Source organism: Mustela erminea, chromosome 13 (assembly GCF_009829155.1).
Source record: "Mustela erminea isolate mMusErm1 chromosome 13, mMusErm1.Pri, whole genome shotgun sequence".
Taxonomy (NCBI): domain Eukaryota; kingdom Metazoa; phylum Chordata; class Mammalia; order Carnivora; family Mustelidae; genus Mustela; species Mustela erminea.
Genome location: NC_045626.1, coordinates 59,474,689 through 59,500,118, shown reverse-complemented (window position 1 = coordinate 59,500,118; position 25,430 = coordinate 59,474,689). Strand labels below are relative to the sequence as shown.

At 43.2% G+C, this 25,430-nt stretch overlaps 1 protein-coding gene across 4 annotated transcripts in view; it reads left to right on the top strand.

The window, feature by feature from the left end:
• Positions 1–3,692: 3,692 nt before the first annotated feature.
• PIEZO2 (piezo type mechanosensitive ion channel component 2) overlaps positions 3,693–25,430 on the top strand; it is a 451,560-nt gene continuing 429,822 nt past the window's right edge. For all 4 annotated transcript variants that reach the window (XM_032309673.1, XM_032309672.1, XM_032309670.1 and 1 more), the window contains exon 1: positions 3,693–3,769. In XM_032309673.1, coding sequence (XP_032165564.1) covers positions 3,706–3,769 — 64 coding nt within the window. In that variant the 5' untranslated portion in view covers positions 3,693–3,705. The remainder of the gene's footprint in view (positions 3,770–25,430) is intronic.

Here is a 25,430-nt window from a genome sequence, read left to right as displayed (position 1 = left end):
CAGGTTACTGTGCTTAGTGTGACAGTCTCAGAAATACAGAACCAGTCCTTGTTTTCCAGCAATAGCGACGACAACAGTTACAATAATGGTAATAATGGCAGTGAATAGTCACTGAATGATTACTATGCACCAGACATGTTGCTTAGCACTCTATAATTTGTCTCTGTTTATACCCACTGCATATCATGTAGGTTTTATGACTTTCTTCAACTTGGAAGAGGACTCCAAGGCACTAAACTCTCTGTAATGATCAAATGGAGCCGTTGCATTGATTGTCCACATAGATGCAGAAAGGCATGTGGTGACTGGTGCTTAATTCATCGCCTGTGCTAAACTTGGGGTCATGTGCTTTAGGCACTCATCAATTATCAAAATAATGTGTTAATGAGTTTTCTATATAGTTAATTTTCTCCCCCCAGATATTTTCTACCTCATACTGGGTCTCATGCTCAGATTGAGGATTAAGGTCTCTAGCCAGGCTAGAGACCTGACCAGTGGGATCAATATTCTTGTGGACTAGCGAGTCTTTAAAAATCAAGGCTGTCTTTAAAAACAAGGTAGGTATTAGATACCTACTGCTTCTCAATTTAGGTGAATTTTAGGGTAAAATAGCCCTTATAAAGACAATGCCACTGACTACTGATATGCATTTTTTCTGTCACCCCATTACGAAAATGTAGCCCCCTAGAAGGTGGATTTGGTTTGGTGATGCCCATATTGAAAACTTAAAGCACATCTTCTGAATTCTGATATGTAAATGAGGACGGTGATTGTCTACTCAGACTGCACACCTGAGAATCACATGAGAGCTTTCACAAAAATATAGGCATGGAGGGGAGGGTATGGAGGATTAAATCAGAATCTCTGGGTATGGAGACTAAGCACTGAGATTCCATACGGGGCTTTCCAGGTGACAGTCACATGGAGCCAAGATGGAAAATACTTTATACGTATAGTTTAGACAATTAAAACTCCTTAGGTGCATGTGCTGGTAAGACTAAAAGGGATCCAGGTCTTACCATCTTTAAAAACTGAACAGCCACATTGGTACACAATGTGGCGGAGAAAGCAAGTAATACATTTGGTAAGATCATCTATCTGCTAGGTTTCTTGTGTCTTCTAACTGAAGCATCCATGTTAGTTATTTTGAAGGCATCTACATGACTGGTGTATGGAAAGCTTAGAAAGGATGTGAGGAAATATTCAGAGAAAACTGAACATTCATATAGTTACGTGATACTATTTAAAATTCAGGAGGCCTCTGAGACTTCTTAGGTCCAAAACAAGTTGTAGGGGGTGGGGAGAGAAATCCATGAATGAACATCCATCCAAATGCTAGGCAGATTCTGCAAAACACAAAACAGTTCTTGGTAGTAGTCAGTGATTTGTTGATAATTTAAGTTCCTATTGTCTCCACCCCTACTTTTAGGCTCATGAATACATTTGGGGTTTAGATATCCAGGCTTCTTCAGAGCTCCAGGGCATACACAAGGTCTAGGTTTTGGGGTATCTTCACAAGATTTTGCTACCTCCAGTCTTCATTTAAAAAGTAATGGTTCAGTTTGTCATTCTCACAAAATTTGGGAAGGCGTCTGAACTTAAAACACAAGTTTGCTGTTATCTCAAAGAAGGGAGACCTGGTTAACACAGAGAAGCAAGGTTTACATAATTTTCATCAGCAGCTTTTTCTATCATCTCCAACCAATTCAAGCCTAGAATGCTGGTGCTGATTGAAGTTAAATTCTTCCCTCTCATCCTCTTGGTGGAAAAAACCCCAACTCTGAATGGTCCTCCCTACAGATCAGAAAATCATCTGTCTTCTGTTTCTGAGGATCTCAACAGCGCTCCAGCAGGAGCAGATCTCCCCAATTCTTGGATAATGGGGAAGTGAGGGACCGGGACACACTGGCATCTCCCAGCGGCTACCGATTTCTCTAGATCTCACCCAGGGAACAAGAAAAAAAAAAAAAAAAAAAGATGTTATGAGGAGAAAAGGGAAACCGTATACTCTTTCCCCCAGGAGTCATAGCAAGGAACAAACAAATCTGAGGCGAAAAGAAAAGTTCTCCAGAATGTACTAAGTGGGTATATATCCGAACGCCCACACCCATTCTCGGTAAGACCGGGGATTTCTCAGAGCCCATTCGGCTTTGAAACTTCTCACAATGACTTCACAAGAGGTTATTGGTCTGGATTGATTCCGGGCTCTATTTTTCTTAATCGATGCAAGTGGGTACGCGTGAACTTGGCACAAGTGACAGTTCCACAGAGTTGTTCAAGCCCCCGACTACTCTTGTGCCACACCTGTGCAGTTTTCCTGGCGCACCCAACGATTCTCTGGGTTTGTGTAAGCTCAGGGGCACTCCCTGTGGACGGGATGCCAGGACTTGGGGCTTCTGTTTCCCGCAGAATGACCGGACGGAGCAGGGCTGAAGGTCTGGTGGAGCCAGCAGCGGTGGAAAGGCGCCGAGCAGGGGCAAGCAGACGCTTAAAAGTCCACGCGGCAGGAGAGGCCGCGCTTCTCCCCGCGCGCCGGCGCCACGGGTGGGGGCGCGCTCGCCGCTTCGGTGCTCCGCGCCCGCCTCGAGAGCTTCAGCGCAGGGGCGGGCTCTCCGCGCGCCGGCTCCGGAGCCGCGGTCCCATTGGTCCGTGGGCACGCCCGTCCCCGGAGTGAGGCTTCGAAAGTTTCATTGAAGGCAGAGAAGTGCGCGCCCGCGGGGAAGTCAGGGCTGCGCCGCCTGGGCGAGGCTGCACCGCCGCGGGCGGGGGGCGCGCTGGCATCCGGACGGCGTTTGGTTTTCATTTTATTTTTTTTAAATTGAGGCCGTGGAGGAGGGAATTGGAGCCGGACCCACTGGCTTTGTGCTTTCGTCTCGATTTCTGCCCACGCTCGCACGATTCCTCCTAGTGAAGGAGGGACTCGCAGCGCCACCCCCGGACCGATAGCTCGAGCCCCGTGCAGTCGGGGATGGTTCTGCGCGCCTTGCTGCTCCCACCCGGGTCTCTCCGGCACGAATCTGGGGGGCGCAGAGGCTGAGCTGCACCGCCGCTCAACGATCTGCCACGGGGCGGTTCGGGACCTCGGGCAGCTCCGAGAGTCCGGGCGGAAGGCGGTGCGCCGCAGCCTGCGTGGGCAGGGGGCCGGCGGCCGGCAGCTGAGGCACGTTGGCTCCGGTGGGGATTCCGCGAAGAAAACTGCCCTCCCGTCCCTGAGCGACGCGTCTCCAGGAGCCAGGCTAAAGGACAACTCGCCCTTCCTGGCCCCTTTCCTCGCTGCGCCGCCCCCCCGGGACCCTCCGAAGTGCCCCGTGCAGGGTTCTGGCTCCGGCTCCCTGCTGAAGAGGCCGCCGCCGCCGGACTGGGGATTCCACACTTCATGGGCCGGTCGTGGGGGGGTCGGGCGCTTGGCGAGGGGGCTACCTAAAGCCTGGTTAGGGGAGGCCGAGCGCCCGGCGACGCGTCGCGGAGAGACCGGCCAAGGGCGGCTGAGAGACCTGCAAGGGGCGAGAGAGAGCCGAGTGAGGGGCGGCCCACACCCCGGGGAGCGCGCCCTCGGGGCGGCCAGCGCGGCGGCCCTCTGCGAGGCGATGCTGGGTCGGCTGCGAGCCGCCCGCCGCCCGAGGCCCTAGGTGGACATGGACCTGACGCCCCAGTCTTAGGGACCTCGAAATTCTCCCCTGTGCTTGGACTCGGCGGACCGACGCGATGGCCTCGGAAGTGGTGTGCGGGCTCATCTTCAGGCTGCTGCTCCCCATCTGCCTGGCAGTAGGTGAGTGCGGTCCGCTAGCCGTGGTTATTTGGGGAGGCTTAGAGGGGGCACCTGGGGAGGGGCCCAGGCTACCGAGCAAACCTAAGTTAAGGATTATAGCGTTCTGGAACGCGGTTGGGGAAGACCGCGCCTCTGTTCCTGTACCAGCGGAGTCTGACGCGTGCTGTCGTCCAGTGCCACAGCTGGGCTCCTTCACTTCCCGCGCCGGGGCGCACGACTGGGGTCTCGCAGAACGGTCCAGGGTTCTGACTGCCAGGTCTGGCATGTGCTCAAGACTCTGTGTTGAATTTAGTTACACGTGGAATTTCTTTCGTAGAGTATTGACTTGCGCGCGAGGGATGCCAATCTGCCTGGAAGGCGGTCGTACACTGCCTTCCCAGGTACAGCGCAGCATCGAACCAGAGTCCCCCTGTGCCCGCGTCCGCAGACGCAAAGCACCTGGCATACCCAGAAGGTACCGAAGCCATTTCGCCCCCACCCCGTATCCCAGAAATTGTGAGGGAAGAAGGGAAGGACTCTGGCCGTTCTAAAAAGAGAAAAAGTTAGAAGGTGCAGGGAAACAGTACCCTCGCGTTGCTCACTTTGTTTTATTCCGCAAAAGCCCGTACAACAAAAGCGCTGGATGCTGGGGCCATAGAGGACCAAGATGCAGCTCCGCCGTCTAGGCGCCCGCCCTTACAGATCTTTAAAGGGCTAGGGAGCCGAACTGGGACTCCTGGGACCGCTGAGGGTTAAGGGAAGGGTCTTCGACTCTTAGTTGATCTCACTATTTCTGCAGGGCCGGCGGGTCGTTAAAATCAACTGGGTGTCTGGTCTAAAGACTGGCATCCTGCCTAGAGTGAGAGTTTCTGAAATGCTCTTGTAATAGAAGGTGCCTGTTATCCTGAATCCCACTTCTAGGAAAAACTGACAGCGCCTTACTTATCGCTTACCCCACCAGAGCTAGAAAACAGAACACCTTTTACCAAGCAGCAGCTGCCTTTACAAAAAAGCATGACCTTCGCAGAAAAAAGCCACCTTTCTGCAGTTTGCTAGAGGTTCAGGATTCAAGATCATACCTGTGCCAGGTGTTTTATTTGTGCAAGTAATCGACAGGGAGGCTCTAATCCCAGCTACTTGAAAGGATTTTGTAGTGGAGTATTAAGTTGTCAGAAACCCTCCGCGGAAAGCCAGAGAGGGCTTTCAGGGTGAAAATAGTCCCTGGAGAAGGCACAGCGGCCTCGGGCAACCGGAGGGGTCCGGGGCGCATGTGCTGGTCTTTCTTTGCCATTTGAGTTTCGAGGCAGGACCATTTTGCAAGGATCTTTATCCTTAACAACCACGCACGGAGGTGAGGAGCGCAGCGTGCTCGAAGTTTACGTGGACGTCTCCCTCTACCAGTTTGCTTAAGTTTCAAAACGGAAAAGGCTTTGGGAGAGCGACATGGGGAAAACTGCGCCGGGATTGTGCTGGTGCCTTCCATACATACGGTCTGGGGAATCGTCTTGAGTATCTGAAGCGCCTGGCACCGTGCCTGGCAGTTTACTGTTTGCCCCGTGGAAGCCAGTGCAGGAGTCTACAAGGGACTTTCAGTCCGAGGGCCAATCTGCGGTTGTCCGTGCGGACGGAGCAGGAGGCCCGGGGAGTGGCACGAGGATCAGAAGGCACTCTCTTCCTTTCTCCGCGGTGTCCCCTCATCCCACTCCTTCCTCCACCCTAGCCTCTTTCTCCTCCTAGCCTCCTCTCCGGGTAGCAGCTCGCCAAGACTGTTGGAAGGGTTGGGCAGGTGGTTACCTGCTGCCAGCTCGATCCAGTCTGAGCTGAGTGTTGTGACAGCAGGGATTACCGACTGTTGGCCACCCACCTCGCCCTGAGCATCGGCCCTGGCAGAACCCAGCTCAGCAGCCCGGGATGCCCCTGGGGTTGCGGGGGCCCGGGTTGTGTCATTCCGTCTAATCCTTGGTAGTCTACACCGCAAATTCCATCAGTGGGACTGCTCTGAGCTCTGCCCTCCAGAGGGGCTGGGGCGCACCGCACTCCCAGGTCCTGCGCGCAGAAGCCCGAGGCGCCCGCGGGAGACTCCAGAGCAGGGCGAAGGTTGCCAGAGGTGCAGGGCGGAGCCGGGAACGCTGCCTGAGGGCGGGGTACCCGCTCGGCCCTGGGCCTCTGGCTCCCACCCTCTGACTTGTTCCTCGGCGCTCGGTGAGACCCCGCGCCGTGGCTAGTTCGCGGGACCGGACCTTCCTGGAAGGAGAGCTGGTTTCAGAGACTCAGATGCTAGCTCTCGCTCGCCCCTTGACTTGCTCCAGAGTCCTGGGCCGCCTTTCCTTTCTTGCTTAGGCTTCTGGATCCCCACGCATCCTCCAGGCTAACAAAAGGAAGGCTAACCTGTATGTGGGTAGGTGGGTGGGTGTGTGGGTGGGGGTGCGGTGGAAGCCCCCAGCTCGGATTGGAGCCTGTTGCATCCCCCACCCTTGTGGAAAGCCGACCTAAGGAAATGTGAAGCACAAGGACCTCGGACCTCGTCCCCTGCCTGCAAGAGAGCTAGAGCGAGAGCTCCCGGGAAGACCAGAGGGCTGATCCCGAGAAGCCCCTCACTTGTTGGCTGCTACTTAGGAAAGACAGCCCACTCCCCAGCTACTGTCAGACGCCTTCTGATCCTTGTACTTGTAGGGACAAAAAGGGACTGGGTTGGTGTCGCCTGTTGTGGGCATTCAATTTTCAACAAGAACTGGTTATTTTCAAGGTTATTGGAGGGTTTTTCAGGTCTGCCTACTCCCACGGTGCTACTAAAACAAATATTCAGGTTTCTGTAATATCCTGGTCATGGAGAGTGCAATGATTTGTTTGCCATTACAATCGATTTTTACATTTTAGCCATCTATTTTTATATCTGGGCAAGGCAACCTTCAAAGCCAGGCCTTTGCAGAAGCTTGTGTATTTAAAAACAAAACAAAACATTTCTCTAACATTGATGCTGAATTTTTTTCTGCACAGATCTGCTCTAGTCATTTTGCCTAATGATAGATGTTCAGATTAACTGTCATTGTGTTTAAATAGATGCATAAGGTTTTTCTTTTTTCCTGTAGAAAGAAGTTCACAGAGAAGTGAGAAGTGAAACAGGTCTTTTTAATGCAGGTGTTCTGTGGCTCTTGAGCGTTAAACACAAAATAAAAATACAATCTAATATAAAATGGTTGTTTACCATCCTAAATGAATATCCAGAGACAGATTTTCCCACATCAGCAGAAACTGAGCACTTTAAAGATTTCCAGAATTATTTATGATTATTGAGTAGCCATTCTGACTTTTTTCTTACAAATACTACATAGTGGGGGGAGCCAGACAAAAATCTTCTATATTATGAAATCTCTAATAATTATAATACTATCTGATCATTATTGAGTGCTTTAAAAATATGTTTACACTCTTTTTCTTTTAACATGACTGTACTGTCCCACCCATCTTTAAGTATATGATTTGAGTCTATTTCTGGGTCAAAACTGGAATTGACCATTTTAATTCACATGCCCTTGACCCATGCATTCCAGTGCTGGTTGGCATTTCCTAACATCTTGCCTAAAGAGGCAACTTAAACATTTTCAGGGCAGGGAAGGGGAGCTGGCTTAGACAGGACAGATTGGTCCAGGAAGAGCAGAATCACAGTGGCATCATTACCTTTTGCTTCCCTTAAATAAAGTGGCCAGAGCTTAGGAGAGAACTGAGCAGAACAGGAGACTATAAAGCACACAAAAAGAATCAGCCAACCAACTAGTGTTCTGAGAAAAAAAAAATCACACTTGTGTAATTATGCAAATCCTGGAATAATTTCTAAAATTCCCTTTAGAGATACTGGATAAAAATTAGAGCAAAGCCACAGTGTTACTTTTGAAATATGTATGGGTGTAGCTATCTAAATATAATTTTTTTCTCTATAGCATAATACATTTCTCCCTATGTGGCATGTGTTATTTCAAAATCACACTGACATACCCTCAAAGAATTATAGATGATGCCCCATTGGAGGTCTCCCCTCTGTCTTGCCCCTGCTGTAGCTCTCAGTGGAAGGAGGTTTCAGCTGTTGAAGGATGCATTAACAGTGTTCAAAGTTCTTTCTTTTCTGTTACACCTTCTTAGTCTTATGTAGATAGATATTATTTATCATTTTTGGAAAGGAGAAAAGTAATAGTGGGAAGGATTAGAAATAGATAGTTTAATTCTGAAATAAAATATTTTATAGGGGCACCTGGGTGGCTCAGTGGATTAAGCCTCTGCCTTTGGCTCAGGTCATGATCTCAGGGCCCTGGGATTGAGCCCCACATCAGGGTCTCTGCTCAGCGGGGAGCCTGCTTCCCCTTCTCTCTCTGCCTATTTGTGATCTCTGTCTGTCAAATAAATAAATAAATAATAAAATTAAAAAATATATATTTGATAAATATAGATGGACTTGGTCATTTTGTTACATGGGTTGTGAGAGCTGGAACCGTGTGTCCAGCCTCTGGGTTTGGCATAGGCTGTGTTGCTTTGCAGGGAAAATATGCTTGCTCATAGTCAGTGATAAGCAGGCTACTTTGTACCTCACTTTCGGGGAAAAGGGGCTGTGACTTGGCAGTTTCAGACATCTCCGTTCACATCCTCGCTCTGCCCTTTACTATGTGATCATTGAGTTGTTTGTACTTCTTCTCTTTTCTTTCTGTAAAAGGGAGTTTTTAATGTCTCCTTCCTTGAGCAGGTGGGAAATAGTGCTGTGCACACCTTGTGTAGTGCCTGACACTCTGCAAGTGTTCAAAGTGGGAGGTATTATTATTACATTTATGTAGATGAGCAGAAGAGCAGGGATGCTTGAGGAATGTCTTGGTAGAAATTAAGACTAACCGATAGTGACAGGGGTCATAAGGATACTGATATGAGTAGGTGGGATTCACATGAGAGCAACTCTGTACCTTCCTACGACCAAATTACACCATTGAAAGTGGGTGTGTGTGTGTTGTGGAAGAATTTTTAGTTATCAGGATTTTTCACACCAGTTTTGCTTGATATTCTACATATGCACATTGCATTCTCTGGTTAAATAGTAGGGTCTCCCTCCACCTGTGCTGCCAGTGCTTACTTTTGACTTTCTGACTTTATACCACCATTTTCACAGTATTTATTGAATATTATTTTACTTATTTATCTGCTTTTACATCGGCATTTTCCTTTTAGTTCCTATGCTACTATAATTGTATAAGAAGTTGCACAGTAACAATATATAATATTATAAATTTTCCCGTAAATATTCAGGAGAACTTAGAATAATACAGGCACATCTAGATATTTAAGAGCAATTGATTAAGAAGAATATGATTATACAACATACATAATATAAAAAATTAAATTTTGTAAGAGCTGTAGATTTAAACAGTTGCTTTGAGGACATGGAATCAGGTATACACAATAAAACAAGTATATCATTGAATTGAGGCTAAACACAAAGCTGTATTGGAAAACATTTTCAAAATGTTTGGCTGTAAGAGATAAGTGTATATGAAGCTTATCGCATTCACCAGATCCTCCACTTGGCCTTTCAGACCCATCAGGACATGGCAGGATCAAGAAGGATACATAGGATCTTTGGAAAGAGCACATTAGACATTTTTGACAATTTCATAATTGTGACCTCCCTCCCCAATGATTATCTAATGGGCATGGCCTATTTAGCCAAATCATTTTTAAAATTTAAGAGTGATAAGAATTTTTTTGGTATCTTTTCTGTTTATTGGTAGATTTTTGAAAAACTACATGTAATAGTCCTTAAAAATGCATTTCAGGGCGCCTGGGTGGCTCAGTGGGTTAAGCTGCTGCCTTCGGCTCAGGTCATGATCTCAGGGTCCTGGGATCGAGTCCCGCATCGGGCTCTCTGCTCAAAAGGGAGCCTGCTTCCCTCTCTCTCCCTCTGCCTGCCTCTCTGTCTACTTGTGATCTCTCTCTGTCAAATAAACAAATAAAATCTTTAAAAAAAAATGCATTTCAAGGAGCGCCTGAGCGACTCAGTGGCTTAAGTCTCTGCCTTCAACTCAGGTCATGATCTCAGAGTCGTGGGACTTGCTTCCCCCCTCTCTCTCTGCCTGCCTCTCTGCCTACTTGTAATCTCTCTTTGTCAAATAAATAAATAAAATCTTTTTTAAAAAATACATTTAAAGTCTCCTGCAGAATATACTTTTTTTGTTTGCTTCATTTTATCGTATCAGGATGGTGAAGTTTTCCAGTTCTCACTTTTGAATGATCTTCTTTGCTGAACTTGTAGGCACGATTCTGCCTTCTATGAGGATATTATGGATGGACATATTTAAACGTTTTGGTATGTGAATTCCAAATTTTAGATACATTTTATAAAGAAGAATGGATCTTTTGTATCTATCTATGTGGTTAGTTCCTGCTTTCTGTTACAATTTCACTAGTCATCTGGGGGTGAAGGTGTTGCTAAGACTTTGCTCTTTCCTTTTATTTTTATTTTACTTTTATTTTCCAGATTTAATGAGAAAAAATTGTATAAATGAAGGGCACACAGCATGATGGTTTAACTTTCATATATCACAATATATGTGATCACCACAGTAGGTTCAGCTAATATCCATCTTCTCATATAGATACCATAAAATGAGCAGAAAAAAGAAAAGAATGAAGGAGAAGAATTCTCATGATGGGAACTCAGAATTTCTTCTCAACACCTTTGCTGTATGTCACACAGCAGTGTTAGTTGTAGCCATCATGCTGTCCATTACATCTCTAATACTTCTACGTCTTACAATTGGAAGGCTGTATCTTTGACCAACTTCCTCTAATTCCCCTGTTTCCTATCCCCTGCCTTTATTTTATTTAATTTTATTTTAAATTCTACATATAAGTGAAATGTTACAGGATTTGTTTTGTATTTCTCTGACTTATTTCACTTAGCATAATGCCCTTGAGATCCATCTATATTGTTGCAAATGATAGGATTTCCTCATTTTTAATGACTGAATAATACTCCATTGTGTGTGTAGGTGTGTGTATATATATGTTTCTTTATACATTCATTCATCAATAGACACTTAGGTTGTTCCCATGTCTTTGCTACTGTAAATAAAGCAGATATCTTCCTGAGTTAGTGTTTTCATTATCATTACATATATTCCCAGAAGCTGAGTTGCTGGATAATATAGTTTTTCTATTTTTAATTCTTTTTTGAGTATCCTTCATGCTGTTTTTCATGGTGGCCACACCATTTTACAATCCCACCAACAGGCCCAAGGGTTCTCTTTTCTTCACAACCCTGCTAGCATTTGTTATCTTGTCTTTTTAATGATGGTCATTCTAATGGGTATGAGATACTATCCCACTGTAGTTTTAAATTGAATTTCCCTAATGATTAGTGATGTTGAGCGCTTTTCATGTACCTGTTGGCCCTTTGTGTATCTTCTTTGGAAAAGTGTCTATCCAGGTTATTTTCCCATTTGCTAACTGGGTTATTTGATTTTTTGCTGTTGAGTTGTAAAGTTCCTTATATGTTTTGGATGTTAATAGGTTGTCATTTCACCTTGTTGTTGTTGTAGTTGTTGTTGTTTCTCGGTGCAAAAAATTTTTGGTTTGATGTAATCTCACTTGTTTATTTGGTTTTGTTCCTTATGCTTGAAGTGCCACATCCAAAAATTCATTACCAAATCTCATGCCATGGAGATTTGTTCTTGTGTTTTCTTTCAGAAATTTCATGGCTTCGGGTCTTGTCTTTTAGTCTTTAATCATTTTGACTTAATTTCTGTGAGTGGTATAAGATATGGGTTCAGTTTCATTCTTTCACATGTGAATATCCAGTTTTTCTCACACCATTTATTAAAGAGACTTTCTTTTCTCCACTGAGTATTCTGAGCTCCCTTATCAAATATTAGTTGACTGTGTGTGTTTGGGTTTATATCTGAGCTCTCAATACAGTTCTATTCATCTGTTTTGAGTGTTTTTATGCAAATACCATGCTGTTTTGATGAGTATATCTTTATGGTATAACTTGAAATCAAGAAGCATGATGCCTCTTGCTTTGTTCTTTCTCAAGATATCTTTGTCTATTCAGGGTCTTTTTTGCTTTCTTATAAACTTTAGGAGTGTTTTACCTACTTCTGTAAACAATGCTGTTGGAATCTCAGTAAGGATTGCATTTAATCTATAGATGGCTTTTGGCAGTATTGACATTTTAACAATATTAATTCTTCCAGTCCATGAACACGGGATACCATTCCGTTTATCTGTGTCTCCTTTAATTTCTTTCATCAATATCTTGTCATTTTCAGCATAGGTATCTTTTTTTTAATTTTTTATTTTTTATAAACATATATTTTTATCCCCAGGGTATTCAGCATAGGTATCTTTTATCTTCTTAGTATTTCATCATTAAATTTCTTCCTAAGTATTTCATTGTTTTTGATGCTATTGGAAATTTCTTTTTTCTTGTTTTGAAAATTTCATTGTTAGTGCGTTAACTGCTCTCTTAAGGAGTTATTTATTCTATTACTCAACTCAGATGGATTCTCCTGTATTTTTTCCAACTCTGAACTCTCTCATTCATTCCCTGCCTCCTCCTTGCTTTAGACTTGGTTTGATCAACACCCAGCTCCTTATCCTCCCCTTACAGCCAGCTCTCATGAGCTCAGTGCAGAATTTCCTTCCTCTTCTTGACCTGTACAGTTACAATGATACTGTTGGTGACATTGACCCTCAGGTGCAAGAGCTTTGCAAATAAAATATCTTGTTCATAGATGTTCCTCTAGGTTTTTCTGTAATCTTTCATCTCATTCAACAGAGGGTTGTCTTGGATTCACATTCTGCATGTCCTATAGTGTTGAAGAACCTCAGACCTCCATCTTGGCCTCTTGGCCTCTTTCCATCCTGCCCAAGTGCTGGGCCAGGTGTGACTTTGCCTGCTCAAAGCTCTCAAGAATTGATTCTGGAGATCATGGGGGTTTTGTCAGCAGCAGTTACATTCCAGTCTCACCCCAGTCAAATCAGGCAAATCACTCTTGCCATTCTGTTCCATACAGTGAGTGCTGGTTGTCCACACACGGAATTTGTATTCTTCTCCTGGGAGCAAGTAGATTCTGTTCTCCAGTGGATAGATGACCCTTTAAGCCAGTTTCAATCAAAGACAATTTTATTCTTTGCAAGTCCTTTTTTAAAATACAGGTCACTCAGGCTAATGAAGTTTAGATAAGATAAACTTTATATCTGTCACATGATAGTCAAGGTGTAGGTGATTGAAAGAAGATATTTAACTATGCTTTATGATGTTACATGGGGAAATCATCATTGCTACCTTCAGGTGTTGCAGTCATCCCTGGGGTTGAAGGTAGTCTGTTCCCATGTTTACATCAAGTTGAAGGATGGAGGAAATAAACATCTTAGAGGGACACTTCTTCCTCATCTTCTAAGGACACAACCTGAAGTTGCATGAATCACTTCTGTTCAGATCCCATTAGCTTGAGTTTAATAATATTATTTACCAATTCCACTGCAAGGAAATCTGGGAAATGTCTTTAGTTTAGCTGGTAATGAGCTCAGTTAACAATGGAGGAAGATGGTTCTTTTACAGTGATGGAGAAGGAGAGAATGAAGATCAAATATCAGTCTCTTTCTCCTCTTGCAGACACTGCTGATTTGTCTGCCATCTCCACTTTGTTTCCAGAGCTGTAACTAGAGTCAGTTTCCAGCATGTTCTTCAAGGTGAAGTACAAAGTATGATTCATGAAAATCCAAAAGAACTGAGTTTTCCAATTTATACAGACAGAAGTTTGAGGAACATATCTAGGAATGGGAGCTTAAGGGTATAGGATAATATAATGAAGAAACATAAGGTTAGATCTTGCCAAATTTATTCATATGGAACCACTAAGAAGAAATTCTGGATTCAGTGTTGTTTCTCTAGGGGTTAGAAAGGGCTCTGTTGATGTGGTTGATTGGTTGGCTGGAACAGGGACAAAAAGGTGACCTACGCTAAATGAAGTAATGCAAGACTTGTCTTGGTACACTGTAGTGGAAGAGATTCAAAGGCTTAGGGGGATTGGAATAACAGAGTGAATTTATCATGTAAGACCCTCTCATGCACCTGGTCCAGAGGACACATGGGTTCTCCACAACTGAGAAATAAATTTGTGAGAAGACCCTCAAAATTCTCAAAGAGTTCTGTGGTTGCTCTTCCCTGTAGGTCAAATATTACAGTAGAAACTGCTACCATTGACTGGGATCCTTAAATACAATGGGGATATTTGGGTCCCTGTCACCAAATGGCCCACTTAATTGCCCAAGCCAAGGTGGGTGTGGTTACCATAATAGACAGTGGAGTCAAAGCAGTAATCAGAATATTCTGACTTGAAGAGAACTTGACCTTTGTCTTGCTGTTTTTGTTGTTCCTAGAAGAAACATATAGGCAGTGTACTAAATTCTGACTTGATCTGTATACACGGATGAGTTGTAGGTCAAATGAACCAAAGTCTGACTTGAATCCCCAATCCAGAGTCAGGGCCCCTCAATCACCTCCCAGGCCTGAGCCAGTTTACAGACTCAGAACGCTGAATGAAGGACTTGTTAAGAAGTGGCCTAAAGGGCCATCTATCAACTAGAAAAAAAGAATCTTGCTACCAGGATGAGAATACAAACTTTCTGGGCTGATGGCCAGGCTCTGTATTGCGGGTGGAATGGCAGCAATGGTTTGCCTGATTTGGCTGAGTGAAGGCTGGGATGTAATTGATGCTGAGAAAAGCCCTAACTACTCTTAACTCAGAATAGCAGACGAGGTCTCCTGGATGTAGGAACCTCTACCCGCCAACCACACTTCCATTTTACTTTCCTCACTTTATTTTTGGCCAATAAGTATCTTCATTTAAAGTGTAAATATTTGTGGAAAGATTAGATGACTGTCATTCACATGGTGATAATATAAGTTAGTTCAAACAGATTATTTTCCTTTCTTCACCTAGTTGGGATGGAGTGGAAATGTTAACTGACTGGGGAGACATGTTGTTACTTATTGTATGTAGGTATGCTGTAGATCCTAGGGATTTTTTTTTTTTTTTTTCTTTAGGAGCCATAATACCCCTGGGCATTTAGGGGCTTACCAGAATGTATTCCAATACCTAAAGTACAAGAAAAACAGAACACAAAAATCCTTCCCCCCTCCTTCTTTTATTTGTATTCTCTGTTTTTTCCTTCTTTCTTTCTTCCTTTCTTTCTTTCTTTCTTCCTTTTTAATTAAAGATGGTGAACTTTTTTTTTTTTTTAAGATTTTATCTATTTATTTGACAGAGTTCGGAATTAGGCAGAGAGGCAGGCAGGGTGGGGGGGGGCGGGGGACGCAGGCTCCCCGCTGAGCAGAGAGCCTGAAGCAGGGCTCTATCCCAGGACCCTAAGACCATGACCTGAGCCAAAAGCAGAGGCTTAACCCACGGAGCCACCCAGGGGCCCCTGTTATCTGGTTTCTGATATCCAAGGGGGAACCTGTTTTGATTGAGTACCCCAGCTCTAAAGTCAAGTCATTTAGATACAGATCTTGGCCTGTCATACCAGCTATATGACCTTAATCAAGCTGTTTAACCCCTTTGTTCTTTGGAAAAGTTTCATCTGAAAAATGAGTTGTTAGTAATATGACCTAGCCCCAAGCACTCGCAAGGCTTAGATGACAGTGCTTTTGCCACCCAAATTCTTGGTGCAGTGCATGACACATGGTAAACACTCAATAAATCCTGAGTCTGAGGATTAGTTCCAGCCTTAGGAATCAGGCATTTCTATTAGTCAAAGGCTGGTTTGAGGATCTGCACATTAGGAGCAACATAGTTTCAATGTGCAGATGATTTGGAGTTCCAATCAGCTTCCAAAGAAGCTTTGGAATGAGACCTGTTGGACGTTGAGGACTGTTTATCTGGTGCCCATATACTCCCTCCCATTTCCCCTATCATTTATGCTGGAAGGTTCTGCGTCATTGTTTATTGTGACCTTTGGAACAATGTGACATCTGTGAGATCGTCTCCCCTTCTTCAACTCTCCTTCCCAGGCAGAATGAAGTGTTCCCTCTGTGTTTACCTGGCCCTTGGTTCATATTGTCCCAGAGTCTTGTACTTAGTTGTATGATTGTTCTCCTCCCTTCCGTGTATCTGCAAGTCCAGGGACCTGGTGTGATCCTTCTTGATCTCCTTAGCACTCACTTACTGCCTAATGCGTAATAGGTATTTAAAATACACACACCCACTTTCATTTATTTATTTATTTATTTATTTATGAAGATGTTGTTTATATATTTGAGAAAGAGAGACAGACACAGTGACAGAGTTAGCGAGAGAGTGCACAAGCAGGGAGGAGAGGGAGATGCAGGGTCCTGCTGAGCAGGGAACCTGATGCTGAGCTCAATCCCAGGATGCTGGGATCATGACCCGAGCTGAAGGCAGACGTTTAACTGATTGAGCTGCCCTGGCTCCCCTAAAATATATATATTTTTTGAATTGGAGGGTTTTTTTGGCTGCAGAGTTGTGTCTAGTCATTATACTTTGGCTGTCTGGCAAGGGCTAAGCATCCAGTGAATACTGAAGAAATATTTGCCAATTGATTAGTTAAGGAAATTCACAGGCTGAACATTTTTCTCTTGAATATCTCAGACATGGGAAAATTCTGTTAGGTCGAGCATCTCCTAGCCATTGGGTTTTCTGTGTTTGAAGATAAAATTCACAGGTCTAACTTCCATGCCCTGTGACTTTCAAAGCATGAATTTGATCAACATGGGGATGAATAAATTTTACTTGCTCTGCGGCGACTAGAGAAGGAGAAATGCATTTGATAGTGGTAAATCTTGCCCGGAGCATCATCCTTGAAGTGCATATGATTTTTTAAAATGTTTTCAGCTCTCCTGGAACCACACAAAATCGATCTGTTTTCTGCTGTGGTCAAATCCGCTCTGTTAGCAGTTTTGGCCACAGGTGCAGGAAGGAGGAAAAGTGTCGAACCTTAACAAGCTGATAATTTTGAACCAGAGCTCCATGGAAATGAATTATAGATCTGCACAGCATTGAGTGGTTGCTGCTCCTGCCATTTCTTTTCTCCTTTCGCATTCCCCAGACTCTACCTGCCTCCTAGCAGCCTTCCTCTTTGGCATCACCACGGAAGGACGTGCCCCTGCTGGACAGTCTGCGCTGCAAGTGTTTTGGAAAGGGCCCTGGTCTGAAAGTCTCACGAATGAGTCTTGACCTTATTCATAATGAGCTATGCGACTTTGCCAAGTCACAGAAACTCTCTATTCCTCAATTACATCATCTAGAATATGAGGTGCTCAAGCCTGAGAAGTATTTTCATGGTCCTCACCGTAAAATTTCTGCACATAATGTTTTTTTCTTCAATATTAGAAGTCATGACTGTAAAGCATTGCTTTTTTAACCAATACACCAGAATTTTTACATCTGAATTGTTCTGGGCCCTTCGTAACTGTGACACGTAAATCGTTTCACACTTGATCTCAAAGAAATGTTAGAAAAGGAGAGGAAAATAATTTTGGGTCGTGGTGGGTATTTGAGGGTTTTTCACAAGAGCTGGTATGGAGGAGGGTTTAGGTTTTTGTAATCCTCACATCTCTATGACTCTCCAGCCCTGCTCCCAACACAGAATCACATATGCATCATTATTGGGGATGATAATAAAGAAAAACAAAATGTGTGGTCAAATCTGGTTGAGAATCAGCTGTGTACAGCTTTGCGGAACCAAAGGAATTTTGCCACCCATCGTTTATGGTCAGACATGCCTGTAAGGAAAACCTGAACATGTGGAGTTATTAATTGAAGGTAAATGAAACGGTAGAGACCTGCAATTATATAACAATATTTGAACCAGGAAAATATTTATTTTTGAGCAAAATATTGAATTTATCAAAATGTAGCATGTCAGTGACATTGTAGACCTCATGAGACTTTAGCTGGCCATCCTGTTACACAGACAAGGACAAGGTGCTGTGGCGGGGTGAGGGTGGGGGTGGGGGGACAAAAACTCAGGTGTGTGTAGGTAAGAGTCCCAGCCCAGGCTGGGAGTGGAGGGTACCCTGTAGGGGCACTGCTGTCTCCTGGCTGTGGGGATACTGTGGTGGTATGAGCTTCCCACACTTCAAAGCCTCTATCTACTCCTTCTCTCTCACTCTTTTGAGACTTCCAGTTTTAAAAGTTTTTTGAATTAGCCCGGCCAGCGGAATCTTGACTCTTGTTGGCCTTGGGTCCTGAAGTCAAGATAGATGATAGCCGTGAAGCCTTCCTAGCTGGAACCAGGCTTGACACTCCGCCGTAGCACTCCCTCACTGGTGGCTGGTGGGTCATTGCCAGGTAGGAGAGACAGTTAAAGGTCAGATTTTAAGGCTACGGGAAGATGTAGAGTTGTAAAATGGGGTTTATTTTTGGGGAGCCAATATTTTCCAGAAAACTCCAGCTCCCTGGAATTTATCATCAATGACCACAAAGCTCTTTAGCAATAACGTTCAGTGTCCTCATTCTTGATGTTGCATTGCCACACACTTGGACTATACTAGGCCCCCCACCAGCATTGCTCAACAACCCCACCTCAAGCACACCTTTTGCTATGTAAGAACATTGAAACCACCCTTGACATGCAACAGTTTCCCATCATGGAGCTTAATCAGAAGGGATGTGGCACAAACCCCCAAGGCATTGTTAAATTGGATATCAAAATATTTTGAGCAATTATCTTAAGAATAATGGTGACCACCCAAAGTTACTACCTAGAAGGGAATAAAGCAGGGATTATCTTATTCTTATGACCCTGATCAGTTATCTGTTCCAATACTCAGATTTGCATATTAGATCTAGCCCCAGAAAGTACATTTTAAATGTAGCCATGGCTATTCCAAAACATCACAATCATGAAAGACAGGAGAGACTAGGGAACTTTCACAGAGTGGAAAAGACAAAGAAAACAGGAAACTAAATGCATTGTGACATCCTGGATTGGGTCCCTGGAATGGAAGATGTATGCTAATGGTAATCTGGTGAAATCCAAATAAAATTGACAGTTAAGAGTATTGTACCAAACTTAATTTTTCAATTTTGGGAATTCTGCTGAGGTTATGCAGGATGTTGAGAAGCTGGTTGAAGTAATCATGGGAATTTTCTGAGTTAATTTCGCAACTCTTAATTCAACCCCAAATTATTTTAGGATAAAAGTTTTTTAAAGTTAAAAAAAAAAATTGTACTGCTGGTCTACCAGAGAGGGACAGCATGCTATTCAAACTCTGTTTAGAATATCTTTGCAGGTACGTGCCACACTGGGATCATTTTTCTTAAATTTGAATATGCTTAAAATGCATTTTATTAAAAAGAATGTATTTGAAATGTGATTTTAATAGTCCTTGGTGACTCTGTTTCTTTCATTATTCTTTATTCTGATTTTAACCAATTTTTCTTGCCCTTCTCCCCTTATACATTTCCCAGAAGGCACTCAAATATTACAGTAACCCAAGGCTGTTTCATAATGTGCCCAGTCTTTCCTGTCTTAAAATAGCATCGGCCTTTGTTTACTCCAATGTCAAAGAAAACTCATGGCTGGTTTTTGTGCTGATTCATCTCTCTCTATCCCTTTTGACTTTATTGCTTTCTAGGTTTCTTTTTTGGCAATTGCCCAAGAGGAGTTTGACAATTTTTGAAAATCTTCAAGTTCTCTAACTACTACCATATAGACCTCCCCACCCAGGTATTACTAGCTCAGTTATTGGCATTTCTTCTTGATTCTCAATAAAAACGTAAGAAAAGTTTTTGTTTTGTTTTGTTTTGTTGGTCACCACTTTCTTTTTTCTCCTTAAATAATAAACAACACAGGGAGGGATACACCTAATAGGTTTACAGGTCATCTGTGGTGCGTGGAGCTCAGGGCTGACCCCAGGCTGCAGTTCTCACGGGATTGCTGTGTACCCCTAACCCCAACTGCCTGCAGCAGGAGGTATGTGGGCTCCTAGGGATCCTGTTTCCTGTGCTGGCAATAAGCTATTAGGTGTTCAGGAAAGGCCATTGTCATGGATGCACTCATTCTTGGGTGTATATTTCTAGTCAAACTAATTAAATCACAGTTGCTTCCTGAACATTCCCTTCAGTGAGTATCACAGCTCTTGTCTTCTTGATAGTCTTCCTTTCATGAGTCCAGGACGAGCATGTATTTTTTCCCTTGCACCATTTTTTCTCTAGAGTGTCATAGAGCTTGGTCCGACATGCAGCTACATAAACACAAAGTATGGCTGTCTCCCCTCAAACGGAGTTTTCAACAAGTTTCTAGACTCTCAGAATCACAGGGTTTCCATGTAGAGCTGTCCTAGGCAAAAACGGACCATGCCCAGACAAGCCGCGCCCTCCCCACTGAGCTTGCCTGCCTTCAGTAAGAACTGCTTCCTCACCTTCTCTTCCCTCTCCCTTCCTCTAGGGCCTGCCAGGAATTTTCCAGCAGGGTTGACAGGCAAGGGAAGAACCAGGACTGTGGGGTTAATTAGACAAGGATTGACACTTGGCTTAACTCCTCCTTAGTGATAAGATGAAGACAAGTTGAAATTGTATAGCTTCTCTGAGCCTCTGTTTCTCAGTCTGAAAAATGACAGACACCCCATGTTCTGAAAAATACTGGGAAGGAGTCAATGAAAGGATGTAAATTAAACCAAGCACCTAGCGCAACGCTGACAAATGAAAGGCTAACCGAATGTTCTCTTGTTTCTCTTCTCTCTCTTCCATGTGCCCGGGTCTCTGCCTATCCACCTGTCTTCTGAACACTGGACCCTGAATGTCATGGTCTTGTCTCCTCTGATTCAGAGCCTTGTGGATTGGTCAGGCATCAAGAGAAAGGGTTATTGGGCACCTGGGTGGCTCAGTCCTTGGGCATCTGCCTATAGCTCAGGTCATAATCCCAGGGTCCTGGGAGTGAGTCCTGAGTCAGGCTCCCTGCTTGGTGGGAAGCCTGCTTCTCCCTCTCCCACTCCCCTGCTTGTGTTCCCTCTTTCGCTGTATCTCTCTGTCAAGTAAATAAATAAAATCTTTTTTAAAGAGGGGAGGGAGGTTATTGACTGTGTGTGTTTGCCCCCTGCCCAGGGGCCCCTGATGTCAAATAGGCAAAAAGCTCTTACCAAAAAGGGGGCAGTTCTGAGGATGGGAATTCAGTGACTGATGAGAAAAGAAGATCAGGTCTGATTCCAGTGTGATGGTGAAGTGAGTTCTGTGGAGCTTACGGTGCCTGCACTACGGTTAAAATTCTTTAGTAAAATCTGCAAAAGGTAGGAACTGAGGTGGATTCATCTTAAGTGATGGTAGCCAGTGATGAAGGTTAGCCAACAGTGGCTTGTCACAGGCTGCCTATTTTATGGCAGTAAAATTTATTTTCAAGTCTTATAGGGTATCAAGGCCATATATTTAATATTTGAGTTTATTTCTTGATTTTTTTCTTGTTGTTATTTCAGACACTGAACTTAATAGGTGTAAAACATCTTATATTTTCACTTTTGGAAATCTTAATTTTCCCTAATTGTAATTCTTAGGATATTCAAATAGAGTGAACACGTTCCCAGTTTTGAGGTATAAGAGATAACAGGTAATTTTACATAAATTTGAGTGGAGTTGGGTAATTGCCTTTGCCTTTAGAGCCTGCTTCAAATTGAGGATGTTAGGTGCCAAATTAATCTTCCAAGAGTATTTTTTAAAGGATTTCTTTAAGGATGGCTTATTTAGTTGGATGGAGATGATAGTTATAGTTTTCTGATTTAAACATATTTTAAGAATCATTTAAGAATGAACAATTTTATGATAGTTGTTAGGTGAGCTAAATATTGAAAATTTTAAAACAGTAGCAAAGACGATCACGTTTTGCACAACTCAAAGAAAAACTTCAAAGACATAACACAAAGGTGGTTCTCTGTGCTTATCTATAATATAAAAATTAATAACTTGTAAAGAGTGAAAGACATTAAGGAGAGTAAATAAATATTTTTCTGTGTTAAATTATTTAATCTTATGCAATCTTATGTTTGGAGGATATATTTTTTAAAAGATTATTTGAGAGAGAACAAGAGAGAGCACGTGTAGGGAGAAGGGCAGAGGGAGAGAGAGAATCTCAAGCAGTCTCTGCTTTGAGCTTGGAGCCCGACCTGGCTCTATGAAGACCCTGAGATCAGGACTTGAGCTGAAATCAAGAGTCAGATGCTTAAATGATCAGGCCACCCAGGTGCCCCTGTTCTGGGGATATTTTAAATACCATGACGGTGCCAAGAATTTTAATAATGTCTAAACTCCTGCTAAGAATACATTTTCTTTATGTATCACATGGATTTCTAGTATCTGAGGGCAATGGGCTGTGCTATTTCAGCTTAGCTCCCAATATAGTCAAACTGAGTTTTATGAAATTTTAATATAATTGACCCAAAGTTTGAAGCTCCATTTGCATTTCTAGTAGGTATCTTATACAGCCTTACTGGGAATTCCAGGGCGGAGCTTGCAGGTACGTTACAAATGTAGAGTCCCGTTAATTTCCAGGAAGGGATGTTAAGGGGTCATAAGCCTCCTCACAGATCTCCTGTGATTTATTAAAATTGATGGAAAGCCACCTGGCAGAAGGGTAAAGCCAACAACACAAAAACAGGTGTTGGCAAGGATGTAGAGAAAAAGGAACCCTCTTGCTCTGTTAGTGGGAATGCAAAGTGACATAGCCACTCTGGGAAACAGTATGGAGGTTCCTCAAAAAGTTAAAAATAGAATTACATTATGCTCCAACAACCACACTACTGGGTACTTACCCAAAGGGTACAAGAACATCAACTCAGAAGGATACGTGCACTCCATATTTATTGCAGCATTATTTACGATAGTCAAGATATGGAAGCAACCCAAGTGTCCATCAACCGATGATTGGATGAAGGTGTGACTTGTGCATGTGTACACACACACACGTGCACACACAGTGGAATATTACTCATTAAAAAGAGTGAAATCTTGCCATTTGTAACAATGTGGATGGAATTAGAGAGTATAATGCTAAGTGAAATAAGTCGGTCAGAGAAAGACAAATACCATACGATTTCACTCATACATGGAATTTAAGAAACAAGCAAAGGGGAAAAAATGAAAGAAAGAGGCAAACTAAGAAACAAACTCCTAATTATAAGATGGTTACCAGAGGGGAGGGGGGCCTGAGAAGCACACTTGCTGTAATATGCACTGGGTGTTGTCTGGAAGAGTTGAATCACTATATTGTCCACTGGAAACTCATACAACCCAGCGTGTTAACTAACTAGAATTCAAATAAGGACTTGAACATCAACAGAAAGACTCACAAAGTGCAGAATTGTTCTGAATCCGTTCATTAGTATTTGTTTTTTTCTTCTTTGTCTTTCTCCAGAATCTGCTTTTTATTTTTTTAATTTTAACTTTTTTTTGTGCATTAACATTTGTATATGTGACACTTCTCAGATGTTATCCAGTTTCTCTATGTGAGAAAGGAAGGACCCGATAAATGAAGTCAGACTTTGTACATTTCATCAGGGTGGCAAACAATAATTTGTTAACTCAGAACTGATGCCTTGCTTATTATAATTAATTGACACAATTGGGGAATTCAAACACCTTTACAAAAATCTTGCATATTTTCATACAGTCACAGCTATTAATCTGAACCATTCTAGAATGGGTCAAATCAAGGCAGGCCTTGACTCTGCTTAAAAACTAACACGCTTCTCACATTCTACTTTGTCCAATTTTTCCACCTTACTGTCAATTTCATACTCTGCCATAGAAAGTCACTACCCGGAGTTAAATACCAGGTCAATGGTAGCTGAGCACCTGGTATGGAGCCATCCCCAATCAGTCTGATCCCACCTCTGCAACATGGGATCTGAGTCACATAGAGAGCTATTATACTCTCTGCACCTCAGTTTTCCCATGTATAAAATGCAAATAATTATTGAACCTATCTCATAGAGTTGTTCAGAGGATTAAATTTAGAAGAACCTGGCATAGTTGAAGCCTCAGTATGTGGGGTGCCTGGGTGGTTCATTCAGTTAAGTGTGTGTCTTTGGCTCCGGTCATGATCCTGGGGTTCTGGGATCAAGCCCCACATTGGGCTCCCTGCTTCACAGGGAGTCTGTCTCTTGCTCTCTGTCTGTCTCTCCCCCAATTCATGCTCTCTCTCTCTCTTTCTTTCTCTCCAATAAATAAAATCTTTTAAAAAATAAACCTCAATATGTAAAATATCTAGAATTTATTATATGCTTTTGCTGTGGAAAATTTGAAGTACCTTAAATATGAAAAATGATTTAGAATAGTTGATTGATTGATTCAGTCTTTTAATACAATTTAAAAAGTGACTGTTTTATGCATGTGACTGTGAGGAATGCAAAAGAAACATGATCTAAAGGAGAAACCTGGATCCTAGGTCCCAGGTATTTTGCCTATAATGCTCCTTGTTCATTCTTAAAACTCTCCAAAGTATGCATTGTCTTATTTTATAGGTGAAAACACTGTGTTTTAGATAGTCCTAGTAATTTTCCCAAAGTCACAGACTTTATATTAAAGTAGAACAAAGATTCCAAAGATTATAGGTCTGTTGTGCTCCCCGACTGTTTCTGAAGGTACAGGCTAAGATTTTTAACTGCAGGGGGAGGGCAGCTTTGAAAATGTGTTTCTGTGGGTTTGGTAGACCAGCTGGATTCTAGATAGATATCGTCCTGTCACATGCTCACTTTATGATCCTGGCCAAGTCTGGTCTCAGACTCAGGGAGCAGAATATGGAGATCAGCTGTCTGTCCCAGCGCTGGTAGCTTGTGACTCAGTTGTTCACAGAGACAGTGTGGAAAATGCTACCCCAGCCTTTTCAGGGGCAACTTTGTGCCTCGGAGAGAATGGTACTCAGTAAATCATCTACTGTTCTTCCTTCCCCATGGGGCTTTTTGAATTTAATGATGTAATTCCTGTCGGGAAATATTTTCATTTTACATAAATGTTCAATATCTTAATCCAGTATTTTATGGTAGATACTTAGAGTTTCACAATTAGATACTTTTGGGAAAGTAGGGTGAAATAAATGTCAGTGTTCTTTACGGTGACACTGTTCCGAACTTAGTATCTAATGCAAATGATGAATGTCTAAGAATCTGGTATAGCATGCAGTTTCCCAAACCTGTTTGACCACAGAATCCCTACTTGTTTCTCTTGGCCCCAGTGCTCAAAGGAGCACATAGTGGAGAGGTCTATAGAAACTTTGGACTAACTGGTAGACCAGCACTGGGATGAGGACACCTTTCAGAAGACCTCTAGGTTCCTTTTAAGCATGGGCAGGAAGCCAACCCTGATTGGTGGTCCCCATTTATCTGTCCGGTGGACAGATAAATGGGTTGTTCTGTTCTTTTCTTTTCTTTCTTTCTTTCTTTCTTTCTTCTTTTTTTTTTTTTTTAAAGATTTTATTTATTTATTTGACAGACAGAGATCACAAGTAGGCAGAGAGGCAGGCAGAGAGAGAGGAGGATGCAGGCTCCCTGCTGAGCAGAGAGCCCGATACGGGGCTTGATTCCAAGACCCTGAAATCATGACCTGAGCCGAAGGCAGAGGTTTCCACCCACTGAGCCACTCAGGCGCCCCAGGATTGTTCTGTTCTTATATATAATTGCTGACTTTTGTTTGTA